The 13,798-nt window shown below is 54.7% G+C and overlaps 1 protein-coding gene across 1 annotated transcript; it reads right to left on the bottom strand.

The window, feature by feature from the left end:
- Positions 1-1,832: 1,832 nt before the first annotated feature.
- Positions 1,833-8,602, bottom strand: ARSI (arylsulfatase family member I). Its single transcript, XM_023617435.2, has 2 exons — positions 7,222-8,602; positions 1,833-4,125 (listed from the first exon to the last, which is right to left on the bottom strand). Exons 1-2 carry the CDS (start codon positions 7,536-7,538, stop codon positions 2,718-2,720), a joined length of 1,725 nt encoding a protein of 574 aa, XP_023473203.1. The 5' UTR covers positions 7,539-8,602; the 3' UTR covers positions 1,833-2,717.
- Between the last annotated feature and the right edge of the window lie 5,196 nt (positions 8,603-13,798).

Raw genomic sequence — 13,798 nt, 5'->3', positions numbered from 1 at the left:
GCCCCTCCAGCCAGGTCTGGGGCACTCTCCTGGCTCCTGGGGGACTGCTCCTCCCTGCCCAGGACTCCACAGGCAGGCTCTAACCCATCTGGCTGCCAGATCTGCTGCCATCTGGTCCAGCCAATGGTGAAAGAGGGGGCCTGACTGGCATCTCTGGGCTCTACTCCCCAAAATCTAAGACCCATGTTCGCCCTCCCTCTCACCCTTCCCCACCACAGGTGGTCAAAGCATCTGCCTGGCACTGCTAGTCATGGGTCAGACACAAAGTCCAGACCCAGGTGCCCTGGCTGCGGGGGATGCAGGGGCCACAGGAGGTAGGTGGGAGCCATGCCAATGGCTGCACACAGCAGAAGCCACAGCAAGCAGGATGAGCCCCTCATCACAATGCCCTGAGTCCTGCTCACTCCTCATCCAGAGACACTCCACCCGTCTCAGGCCTGGGCCAGCTGCCAGTACCCTGGTTAGGCAGGCTTGGGGACTGCTAGGCTGTGGACCAGGTCGCATGCTGGAGCTTGAGTGGGGCTCCTGGGCTATTTTCTGGGTTCTGGGTTAGGTAGCACCCTGAGCCAGGTGAGCTCTAGGCCAGGTCTGAGATTAAACCGAACCTTCTTCTCAGGGCATCAGGAGAAGGAGCTAGCCCCCACTGGACCCTCTAGGTTTGGGGCAGGGTTGGCCACAAAGGGTGGGCCTTGGTGCCTAGAGGAGAACAGAGAGGGCTTTTTATGATCCTGTACTTGTGGCCCCAAAGGGCAGGGGTCCAGGAAGAGAAGCAGGGCTGGAGCTGGAGGCTGGGCCATCTTGGGCAGAGCCAACTCAGCAGGCAGGAGAGAGGCCTCTACTCAACTGGTACAAGCCTAGAGCTGTACGGGAGCTCTGGCTCCAAGCCACTCTGGAGGGACCCAGCCCACCCAGCTGGGACAAGCACCTGGCAGACCTGGAGTATCCTGGATAATGGGCAGACCACAACCCATCCCTGGGGTACGCGAGGCCTGAGACGCTGTCCCAATGGATGACTTCCTTGGTCTCCCTCCTGAGCAGGCAGAAGGGCTAGAGGGTGGCTGGAGTCCAGAGCCCTCAGCCAGTCCTGGCCCCTGCCCCACCATCCTAGAGTAAGAGGAAGGTTCCAGCTGGGGGAAGCCATAAGAGATAAGAGAGCAGTGCTGGGAGGAAGGGCCCTAAGACACGGATGGTCACCTCCGTCCTGTGCCCCAGGTCAGACCCTCACTCCTGGGCTGAGCCACCTCTGCAGTGGGGATGCGGTTCTGTAGCCAGTACTTGAACCCCCCTCCACTGCACCGCACCCAGCCCACCCCACCCCACCCCACCCCACCCGTCCCGCTCATCCACAAGCTGACGAGTCCTAACAGGCCTCCTTTGCCAGCGACAAAAATAACTATTTTCAAAATTCACAGCAGGGCTTTCGCCTACACACGCTGCGCCGGCTGGAACCTGAAGGGAGATATGCAGAACGCAGTGTGCGGATGGAGGCACGCTATGCAGCAGGCAAGCTTGAAACCCCCACGCCCTTCCTCCCCACCACTCAGCCCATGCCCTGCAACACACGCACGCAGCAGTGCCCCGAATGCCCGAGTCGGGAGGGCTCTTAGATCATCCAGTGCACACAGGGGAACACTGAGGCCCAGAGTCTGGGATTTGCCTGAGGCCACACGGTGGATCTGCAGCAGGACTGGACCAGAACCCACAGGTTCTGCCTCCTGGCCAGGCTGCCCACCTCCTCTCCCATTCACTCAGCTGATGATCAGCTCATGTCTGCCCCCAGGACGCACACGCACACACCCACATGTGCTCATGGACAGCACTGCAGCCCTCCCTTCGGTCAGTGCATTTTAATCAAGTTCAAGCGCTCCTCCACAACCGTTATCTCGGCTAGTCCTCCACAGCCCTGTGAGGTAGGCAGAGCCAGGGCTAGCATCCCCCTTTGCAGATGGAGAAGTCGAAGCCCAGAGGGGAAGGACTGGGTCCAAGGTCAAAGCACAACCCAGGTGTCCTGACTGTTGGTTCAGAGGTTCTTTTCACAGCTGTTTCCACCACCCTTGATCCTGCAGCAGCTAACAGCCAGGCCATTTCCTCTCGGTGCTGGGGCAGGAAGGAGAGCTCTGCCCCAATGCCCCCACCACCAGTCCGGCCCCAGGATTGGCCCAGGCCATGTGAGGACCCAGGAAGGTCACCTCCTGACCCCTGCACCTCCACCCTCAGCACTTAGGGGATCCCTTCAGAGAGCAGCCAGATCACCAGGCCTCGGCCAGGGTCCAGGCTGGAGCTGCTTCTGTGTGGCCCCTCATCCAAGCAGTACCACAGAGGTCCAGGGTTCAAGGGCAAGGCCTTAAATGATCTGGGAGCTGGCAAGGTCAGCCGGGAACTCCATCACTGCCCTAGGCACCAGGTCCACACCACAGAGCCACAAACTCATTGGAGCTCATTTTACAGATGAGGAAACTGAGGCCCAGAGAGCTCATGCAAGTTACCCGAGGTCACAGAGCAAGTCAATGGAGAGGCAGGACCGGGACCCAAGCATCTCAGTCTAGTTTACTCCCAGCAACCCCCAAGCCAAGCTCCCCTTGCCTCAAATGAGGGGCTCCACGCCCTCCATTTCCCTGCAGATCTGGACTTGACCTCAGGCTCCTGCCTGGGAAGGAGCAGGGCCAGGCTAGAGGGAGGAAACACATCTAAGGGTCAGAGATCCTCACCTCCCCCCATCAGATCCGGTGGGACATCAGCCTGCTGTTGAGTTTACGGAAAAATGATCGCAGCTTGCAAATCTTGCATTTTTTCTTGCGGCGCCCCCGGGAGAAGCTGCGAGCCCTGCCCTCCTCTTCTTCCTCTTCCTCTTCTTCCTCATCACTGGCCCAGGGCCCCCAAGCACCTCCGTTAAAGTCGGGATGGGCCCGAGGATTCTCAGCTGGGTAGCGCACAGGGATGGCTGTGCGGTTATAGTCCACCAGGCGGGCCAGCAGGGCACGGACCACGTCGGGCCGCTGGCCAGCCAGGTCCTCCCGTTCATAGGGGTCAGCACTGATGTTAAAGAGCCACACGGCCTGGCGGGCACTGGCCATCCGCTCCAGGTTCCACCAGCTTCCAGGGAAGGCCGCCAGCGTCTGCGGTGGGATCCAATCGCCATAGCCGGGGTCTCCGGTCAGCAGCTTCCACTCGCCCACGCGGATGGCAGCCTGCACAGCGGTGTTCCAGATGCCGAAGCCACCCTCCAGGGAGCCATGGCGGGCATGGTTATAGAGTGGGTCAATGTTGTGCAGGATCTCAGTGCGTGGTGAGGCCCGGCCCTCACTAATGGCTGGCCACACGTCATAGCCATCTAGCCCATCGGTGGCCGAGGCAGTGCCACCTGCCAGACCTACCAGGGTCGGGTACCAGTCCGTGATGTGCACCAGCGCCCGACTTGTCCGTCGCTTCCGCTTGAGCAGGGGGCTATGGACGAAGCCCAGGCCCCGCACACCACCTTCCCAATAAGTGCCCTTGCGTCCTCGAAGTGGCCAGTTGCTGCCCCCGGAGAAGGTCTGGCCGCCGTTGTCACTGGAAAAGATGATGACACTGTTGTTGTAGAAACCATAGCGCTTGAGGGCCCAGGTGATGTTGCGCACAGCCTCATCCATGCAGGTCACCATGGCTGCGTACTTCCGGCGGGCCACGTTGCCCATGGTGCGGTAGCGGTACAGGTACTCACGAGGGGACTGCAGGGGTGTGTGGACCGCCTGGAAGGCCACGTAGAGGAAGAGGGGCTGCCGGGGGCTGTGGCTGGCCAGGATGTGGCTGACACGCTGGGCATAGAGCATAGTGGAGTACTGGCCGCTGAGCCCCCAGGCCACACTCTCACCCTCATGCAGGTCGAAGCCACACACCCCTGGGCCATCACAGTTGTCATAGGTGTAGTAGTCCACATTGCCCGTGAGCGAGCCCAGGAAGGTGTCAAAGCCCCGACGGGTGGGCAGGCACTCCTTCCGGTAGAAGCCCAGGTGCCACTTGCCCACCATGTGGGTGGAGTAACCTGCTTCCTGCAGTTTTTGGGGCAGTGTCACCTGGTCCAGGGGCAGGCAGTTGGGCTGCCGTGGGCGGATGATGGAGTGCTGGAGGCCTGTGTGGATCTGGTACCTGGTGGGAGGAGGGGAGGACATCTGAATTATCTCACTAAATCCTTACCTCCTCAAACCTAGGGGGTGCATACAATTATCATTCCCACTTTCCCAGTAAGGAAACTGAGGCTCAGTAAATTAAATCACTTGCCTAGGGAGTCATGCAATTAGTGACTAGAGTTGGGATTTGTATCCCAGGCAGTCGGGCTCCAGACTTCAAAGTCCCTCAGCTCTAAGCAACTAACTTGCTATGGTGCCTGGAGCAAGTCCTGCTCTTCCGGGCAAACTCCTACTCACTCTTCAAAGCCCAGCCCAAATGTTACCCCCACTGTAAAGTCTCTCATTACTCTCTCAAAGAGTGAGTCACTTTCGTTTCTGGGTACCACCAGCATTTAGGACACACCATCACTGTCCCACTTAGCCATGGGATTCGACTCAGTTGTACATGCTCTTGGGCCCATTGATATGTAATGGGACCGTCCCTTACTCAACCCTGTATTCCCAGCACTCAGGTGATGTTTAAAGGACACTCAATCCCTTATGGAATGAATGAATAAAGAATGACACTCCAAGGATTTTAGAGCTGGAGGAGACCCAAGTCAACACCTAGTTTATTCACCTCATCCTAAAAAGAAACTAGTGTCCAGAGAAGGGGAAGGGTCACTTGCCCAGGGTCACTCAGGGCTGAGGGGCAGGGCCAGGACTCGAACACGATTCCAAGCACAGACCCTTTTCTGGCAAACTAGGCTCCACTTCTCTTCCCAGGTCAGGCGGCGGGGCGAGGGGTTGTGGGCTCAGTTTGTGGGTGTGTAGCAGTGAGTTGGTTGGGATGGGAGATCGCTAAAAAGCTTCCAGTTCCCAAATTTTATGAGACTGATTCTCATGTGCCTGCCCATAAATTCATGTGGCCACTGGATCCGGGTCAGTCACACAGGCTAACGCCCGAGGCCGAAGCAAATGGTCAGCAGAGTCCTGCCTTCCTCACTTACCCACTCATATCCCCTTCCCCTCTGTGGTCAGGGCGCTCTGTGATCTGCTTATGGTGTCTTGCCTTTACTGGAGTCTCAAAAGCCCCAGAGTAAACAGGAAGTGTGGAACTTCACAAGTGTATTAGAGCCCCGCATCTTTACTCACACCCGCCCCGCCCCCCCCCCAACCCCGGGCTTTCAAGTGAAGCCAAGCCCTGAATACCTGACACCTTTAACCCAGGCATGGGGTTTTTCTGCTTTGGATTCCTTATCATAAATCTGTATGGTTGTTAGCTACCATTAGCTACTACTGCCATTTGTAATACAGTATGCCACATATTATTTCATTTACTCCTCATAAGAAATCTACGGGAAAGGCTATTATTATCCCCATTCTACAGATGATGAAACTGAGGCTCCCAAAAGGGCAGCAACTAGCCCAAGTTCAGACAGCTGGCAGAGCTGAGCTTTGAACCCTGGTCTACGCAACTCAGAATCTCCCTTTTGTGGCCTCTGCAGACCTCAGTCGAGCTAATGAAGGATTAGATTCAATACAAGAAGTACCCTAGGGCCCTGAGCTGCAGCAGAGCCTCTCTTCGTAGGGGCTGGGCGCCATGGAACGCTGGTTTGTAAAGTGGGTGGGCCAGCTAAGAGTCAGCGAAGCCTGTCTGCAAGTGAGTAACATGAGAAACTTTGGCCCTCTCCAGCTTCACCAAACACGGCTGGATGCATTAACAAACACTAATGAGAGCAGTCAGCATCAGTCAGATGCAGCCAGCTGCAGGGGGCGGAGGGCAGACGCTGCCCAGCCACGCTCAGCTAACTCTGCGGATCAGGGGGCTGGAAGGCTGCCCTGCTGGCTGCTCATTGCCCTGCTTAAACCAAAAGTCACCTCTCGGGAGAGAAATGCTAACTCGTGCACAACCCTCAGGAATGCAGATTCCTCCTCCCTCTTCTGGAGGTTAGTCAACCCCGGTCTGTACCACACTACCACTGCCCCCCGCCCACAACACATATCGGGCCCCTCTTCCTCTCTCTCCTGTTCTCTCTCTGTTCCTGGATCTAAACACTGAGCACGAGATTGGAGGAAGAAAAGGCACCTATTTGACTCCCAGCTCCAGGACCCCTGCCAAGCACCGGCCTCCCAGCTCCCTCTCCTACAGACCCTGAATTGGGTCCAGGATGATTTGGACCCTTCCTGACTCCATGCCTCAGTTTCTCTGATACAGGAAACAGGGAGACTAAGGCTCTGGTTCCTGAGGTCACGCTAGGAGCTTTTGGGTGGAACCTGGGAGAAAGCATGCCTTGGACCCCATCCAAGAAGGATTAGCTTCAGTCTTGCCAAAGGATTTTCTCCTAAGTGGCCAGAGTTTGCCTTCCACACCCCCACCTCCTGTTTCCTTGCCCTTTTAATCCTGTAATCCTGCCGCCTTGCCTGTGGACAACTTACGGAGAAAGAAGCATGTCTCCCTCGGGCTGCCAGCCAACTTGGCAGGAGTTTGGAAGATGAAAAAACAGAGGCTTGGAGAAATGAAGTAACTAGCCTCAGTCTACACAGGTCACAGCATCCTGTGTGCGCCTTTCTCCTCCACCAATTCCTTGGATCTTCCCAATGTAGTCATCAAACAGTTTGGTGACCCTAATCCCTCCAATGACATAGAGGCTGCCATTTATTGACAGCCAAGCAGGTCACATGCAACTCATTTCACCCTCACCACTTCCGTTTCAAGATCAAAAACTGTTTTTCACCCCATTTTATGGACAAGAAAACTGAGGCTTAGAGAAGTTAAGTGATTTGCTCAGGGCCTCAGGGTGTGTAAGTAGGAGCAGCATTCACACCTAAGCGTCAGAGGCTGCGTGTTCCTCTAACAAAGGGGTGACCCCATGGTGTGCACTGTGAGTGTCCTAGAACATCAGAGGGAGAAGATCTCAAAGATGAGCCAAACGATTCAGTGTGCAGGTAGGGAAACTGAGGCCCAGAAAGGACAAAGGACTTACTAATCATCACACAGCCAATTGGTGACAGAATTGGCCCCGAGCCCTGGTTTACCAGGTCCCAATGGAGGATTGTAAGTGCAGGGGAAATCTCCCGACTGGGTTTATTGGGGGCTTGGACGGCCAGCTCCAGTGGCCTGGGCCATGCCTACCTGCCGGTAAGAAGTTGGCTCCGCGAAGGCGTGCAGATGGGCTGGATGTAATAATTCTCCAACTTGACACCCTCGGCCGCCAGCCGGTCCAGCGTAGGGGTCTCGATATCTGAGCCATGGTAGCCCACGTCGTGGTAGCCCTGGTCGTCGGTGAGGATAAAGATGATGTGGGGAGGCTGGGGTGGAGCGGCCGAGGGCTGCTCGCTCGCCTCCCCGGGCCCGTCAGCCAGCAGGCTCGGCTTGGCCCAGTCCCAGGACAGGTAGCCCAAGCTGAGCAGGCTGATGAGAGAGACGCCGGTGAGAGCGTGCATCGCCATGCCGGCCTGCGCGTCCCGGCGCGCAGAGCTCCCAGGCCCTCACCGCCTCGCGCGCCCAGGGCGCACGGCCCGCACGCACGCCGGCCGGCTGGCCCGGACTCTGCGAGAGGGCTCAGCGCCCCAGGGAATGGCCCAGAGGCTGGTCCGAGACTGGCGGCCCGACAGCGAGGCCGGTCCTGCGCGGCCGCAGCGGGGCGCTCTGGGGAGGTCAGGCCGGAGCCGAGGGGCCTCCCGCCGCCTGAGCGCCCGCCCTGCGCCGCCCTCGCTCCCTCTCCCCCAGCTTAGCCGGGCCAGCCTGAGACTCGGCGTGGCGGCTTCCAAAAACTGCTCTCCACCATCCTCTGACTCTCCTCTTCCTTCTAGTCCTCGATTTCTCCCGCCTCCTAATTTCTCTCGCCTCTGCTTTCCTTTTCTCCTCCCCTCGACCCTCCAGCCCCTGGCCCGGCCTCTCGCCCCACCCGGAGCCCTGAGAACAGTCGGGCTCCCCGCAGGAAAGTGGGCAGGACCCCAGTGGGGAAGGGGAGGGAGGCACGGGTTGGGCGGGCCTGGTGGGGGGACACCGCGGGAGAGAATGAGAAAAAGTTGTAACATCTGCCGGGGCTGAGCCCCAGGTGGAGGGGCGGGACGGCGAGCGGACTCCGCCCCCGGGCGGGAAGCCCGGCCGGGCCGGCCCGGCCCTCTGGCTCCAGCCTCCGCCCTGGCCCGGACGGGGGAAAGGAGGGAGCGGGGCTGCTTGGAATTCGATGGAACAGCTCGGGAATGGCCTGATCAGACATTCCTTTATCTTGGAGTCTTAGCATCTCTGAGTGCCAGACCTGGAAAGGACGCGCGTAATTTTCTGTTCCAACCAGGTCATTCTACAGTTGGAGAAACTGAGGCGGGAAACAGACGAGTTCCCGCCCTGAGATGGGCAGGAGCTGGTCTGAGTCACAGAGCAAGTTAGTGCCTTCTTCCCTGGGGCTCACTGTGGCTGTTTCGGTGGCAGCTCCCCTCTGTGGGCAGTGGAGAATGGGGACGACTTTGGCCAGCACCGGGGCTGGAAATCAGGAAACTTAGTTAGGTTCTGGCCTTGCCAGCTTCCCTCTCCCAACCCCTCCCCCTCCTCATTCTGCAATTCACAGCTAGAATCTTAGAATGCCAGCGCTGGAATGCAGACGACAGACACTGTGGTATACATCTTGTATCCACAGGGTCCAGCAGCTCTGTCAGTATCTGTTGAACGAATGAATGGATGAACCCAGACCATCTCCCACCCAAGGAAATCTCCACAGCAGAGAACCTGGGGGACTCCCAGGCCAGGGAGGTATCATAAATGAGCAAAGCCAGGGGACAGCTGTATTGCCAGAAGAAGGAGGGCTGCAGGGAGCTGAGCGAAAGACCACAGGCTTGTGTCCAGCTGACCACTGTCGTGCAAGAATGTGGATGTTGTTTCCTGATATTCTGACTTTCCAAGAACACCCAAATCCAGATTATTATGAGAAATATTTCCATTATTATGTGCTAGCAACTATTTAAAAAAAAAAACTTAAGTACTGTGGGGGCCAAATCAAATCTATCTGAAGAATATTTTAGGCCATTGGGTGCCTGTTTGCAATTTCTGCTCTGCATCGTTTTTCAAATTTTTACTAGCCTACATTTTTAGATGGGAAAACTGAGTTCAACAAAACCAGTTAGGCTCCTTTCCTACCAGGCCTTCCAATGTTTAGTATGCTGATCTCCAGGAGGGAGGTTGGTAAACCTGTATTTCCCAATTTTATGTGCCCAAGGACCTTCTTTTTCTCAGAGCTTCTCAAAGAGCTGATGTTTTGTGAACTTTGGGAAACAAAGGCTGCCCAGGTGAGTCTTCTGTGCTAGCATCCTTCCCCTGCCAGTGTTCTGTCCTGATCCCTTCCCTCTTCCTTAAAACCACTGTGTGCTGGGAAAGAAACCAGACCTCCAAAATAGCAGCCCGAGTGAATCTGCATTTTGAAATGAGGACTGCGTGGGGCCGCCGCTCCTGTTTGCTCAAAGCCCCATATTTAGGGTGACCAGATTTATCAGAAGGGAAAACTGAGCCTGTTGTTCTAGCAAAAGAAATGTTGAGGACAGACAGGAAAAATACAGCCTCCCGAGAGGAATGCTGCTAAAACGGTGTTTCCAGAGGCTTTGGCCTGAGGCTGTCCTGGGGGGCAGAGTGGGGCAAGTCACAGGAGGTCAGATGGACTGGGAGTTTGCAATCTTTGCGCTGTCCCAGATCTCGGTCAGGAGGAACTGGAGAAAGGGCAAGGAGGTTGGAGATGGGGATTCAGCCTGGAAGAAAAAAGGTCCTGGGAGGCAAGCTCCCGGGCTGCACATCTCTGTGGGGCTGTCACAGGGACAAGACAAGCAGAATTTCTGAGCGTTCGACACTACGCACTCTGACGTCAGACTGCTTGAGTTCACATCCAGCCATTTGTTTGGGGTCAGGCCTTGGGCAAACTATTTTGCCTCTCTCACCCTTAATGTCTTCATCTGTGAAATGGGATAATAACATAAATGAGATGCAGTACAGTCTCAGGAACGTGCCCAGCACGTATTCAGCACTCAGGGAATGTGAACGGTGATGATGATTATTCTCTGTGGTTCTGAGAGAAAAGACTAAGTCCTGTGGGTGAAAGCTACTGGAAGACAGATTTCAGGCCACTTGAAGGGATTAGCTGTGTGGGAAATCTGGCAGCTTACTTAATAAAAGGATGGCAGTGACATGTGAATCACCATGTGGAGAGGAGTGGGTGGACCTCTTGGGTCCAACTCTTATTCCCCAATATTCACATTTCTTTTAAGAGTCCCTCAGTAATCACCAAAACCCACAGTGGCCTCAGAGGGCACCATTCCTCCTCTCATGTTCTAGGGAAATAAACACTGATCCTCCGCTCTTCCTTTAATGCCATTACTGGGCCAGGCTGGAACATTTAAGCCAGACATTTCCAAAGGCTCAGGGATGTCAAGGGGGAAATAAACACAAAATGTGAATCCAGGTCATATCGCTTTCAAGATGTGGCTCATTCATCCTCCCTTTGTGTTCTCTGCAGGATGCCCGCCTGCCTTCTTTCCTGGGACAATGTCCATCAGCCCTACCCCTACCCAGGTAGACTCTCAAGAACTCCAAGACGTCTCAAGTTCAGGCCCAAGAAGTCAGACTCAGAGAAACAGAAGTTCCCTCTCCAGCTAAGCTGGCCTTTGCAGTGTCTGTCTCAGGACCTACCTCTTTCTGAGATGATTGACAGCAGGAATATCCATCCCATACAGGGAAGGTCTGCGTACGGGCCCCCCCCCCCCCAACCCCGTTCACATAGGTGCATGCTTACCCCATAATGCCCAAAGGACAGCTTCTTTAAAACACTACAGGAAACCTAACACCTGCACACAGAATGCACATCAGATGTGTATCAGGTGCAGATCAGGGGTGTAGGGTTTTTACTTCCTGTCGGAGATTTCCATTGATGAAATCAGACTTCAAAAAGCACTGAGCTCCTCATTACTGGAACTATGCAAGAAGATAATAAAGTGCCCATCGTCCAGGAGGGAATAGGAGAGATTCTTTTTTTTTCCTCCCCAAAGTCCCAGTACACAGTTGTATATCCTAGTTGTAAGTCATTCTAATTCTTCTATGTGGGATGCCGCCACAGCATGGTCTGATGGATAATGTGTAGGTTTGCACCCAGGATCTAAACTGCCAAACTCCAGGCCGCCTAACGGAGCACACAAACTTAGCCACTCAGCCACAGGGTCGGCCTCCTATGGGAGATATTCTTGAACTAAAATGGGGAGAAAAGCTAAAGGACTTTGAAAGTTCTTCCAAATTGAAAATGTTATGATTCTAATTATATATCCCCAGAAAACTTTTTAGGATGTGGAGATAAAAAAGTAGAAAACTGGGTAAGTCTGTTTTGTGGCTTTGTCTTTCATTGCTATGTGTGGTGTGTGTGTGCATGTGTGTGTGCAGGTGTGTACGTATGTTTGGCCATCTTTGAACTAAAATTATCTTAGTACAGATATTATTTCCTTCTGACTTAATTGACCTTGGCAAAGATGTGCAGATTATGCATGCTGTCATCCTCTAGAGGACGATTTTTCTAGGCTGGACCTAATCAAGGACATAAAAGAAAACATAGAAGGGCTCTGCACAGTCGAAATGTCGCAGAGTTCAATACCTTAACTCAGAGGAGAGCTCCTCAGGCCTTCCTCACTCCAGACCTACCGACTCTGACTTCATACACAGTTCTTGCCAGGCTAAGGATTTGGTTTCCCAGCCCAAGAATATTGGAAGCAGCTCAGAGGGAACATGTAAGAAGGTGGTTTGAGGCAATTACCCATTTTATAGTAATACAGGTTCACAGTGAAAACATTAAGGAGAAATAAAAGAATAAACATAAAAATCAGACTGATGAATTTCAAAAGCCTGGAAGTTTGGGGACATTTGATGTAGGAGCAAAGAGCTATATCCACCTGAACAAACCTGAGGGCATCACCAAATCACAGCCCAGGAGAGGAGTGCATGATGAGTCGCCTTCCTGAGTTTCAATTCTGTTCAAGATCCTCTCTTTAAGAAAGCTGGGGAAGGCATCGGCTATTTTTTAAGGTTTTCATCCAAAGCGGTTACTACAGCAAGTTCGTGGTGTAAGCTTCAGCTGTAGAACATCCTCCCTGGCGATGCAGGCTCAAGAGGCAGTGGGTCCCATGGTGATGAGGCTGCTGCACTGCTGGGATGTGGAGGTCAGACTCAGCAACCTGTGAGCATGCAACTCAGAGGCAGACCCCACTTGTCTGCCTCCTGCCTCCTCTTCACAGCCCACGGATGCCGGCATTAAGTTCCCTGTACTTCAAGCCCCATGTGCGTCTGTAGCTTGAAAGCGTAAGTGGCACTCGGGACAGAAGCACACTGAGTGGGAGCACAGAATTCCAGTTCTGGTGCCCTTTTCAACAGTTAGGCCATATTCTCCTAATGAGCAGCTTCTCTTTTGAAAAAAAGCCCTTTCAAGAGAAAATTCCACAGGTTCCCTTGGTCGCCTAGTCTGGTGGCCCCTGATTCTCCCTTTAACTCCCACGCTCTCAACTAGTGCATCATTAATTATAATTAATTAATGACTAATGGTGAGGACGGAGGTGTTTAAGAAAGCCATGCCGGCTGCGTTATGGAGAATGTGTTTCAAGGGTCTCGGTCCAGGGTCCATGTAAGAAGTCCAGGTGGAGACCCACCTGCCCAGATGAGCTGTTCTCCGCAGTGGGCAGGCTGAGGGGCATCTGGGGCCCAGTTCTTGCTGGATATTATTTGGGCAAAATGGTTCTGGGAAGAAAAGAGTTTTCTTCCTTGATGCTGGGGCACCCTCTTTAGCATTTCCGGAGAGATGCACATCCCTCCTGCCGACCCTTGCTTCCGGCCCTCTTGGTGGTCTTGCTGAGCACCCTTGTCTTAGTGTTGGGATCCCCACGTCAGACATCTGAGCCAGGAGTGGCAAGAGCCTGGGCACCCGCGGCCCCTGCCTTTAACCCTTCATGGGGCCCCAGCCCTGGGCATTTCAATGGCTCCTTTCTCTGGCGCTCAATGAAACATTCTTCCGAGTAGATTATTGAAAGCAGAGCTCTGGGTACACAATGGGCGCTCTGTGCTCTCGGCCGCTGCCCAATCTGTTTGCCCAGGCTGACTGCGGCCTCGCCTCTCCGCACACTCTCCACCCTCCATCCACCCGACCCCGGCCCCACCTCGAGGCCAGCTCAAAGGGAGGCCGTATGAAAGGACTTGTTCTCCGCCTTCTCAGAAGTTCCCGCCCTGGCCTCTGCCAGGCTCGGGGGGAATTAGACTAACGGGACCCAGGCCTGCCTCCAGCCCGTCCATCTGGGGCTCTGCCCACTTTGATGTCCAGAGGCTTCCGTCCTCACTGGTCAGCTGAAGTTTCTCTCTCTTATATACACACACGTGCAGACACACACACACACACCAACACACACCCCAGACAGGACTTTCAAACAAAGAGGTGAAGTCTCAGAGAATCAGACAGAGCATGGGGGGCACTGAGATCCAGATAAACAGAGGGGCTCCTAAAAGTGAGGATGGTGGGCTTCCCGCCAGCTCCCCCTGAGGACTCTAAGTTCCTTCCAGTTTCAGGGAAGGCAAGAGAGTGTCCTGGTTAAATGCGAGACCCCTGCAGCCAGCCTGCCTGTGTTCCAGCTCGGCTCTGCCGTTTGCTAGCTGTGTGACTGAGCTATCTGAGTTAACCTCTCCGTGCCCAAGTTTTCTTATT

The sequence above is a fragment of the Equus caballus genome, chromosome 14 (genome assembly GCF_041296265.1).
Source record: "Equus caballus isolate H_3958 breed thoroughbred chromosome 14, TB-T2T, whole genome shotgun sequence".
Taxonomy (NCBI): Eukaryota; Metazoa; Chordata; class Mammalia; order Perissodactyla; family Equidae; genus Equus; species Equus caballus.
Note: the sequence above shows the minus strand (reverse complement) of the source record. Positions and strands in the feature narration are given on the sequence as shown.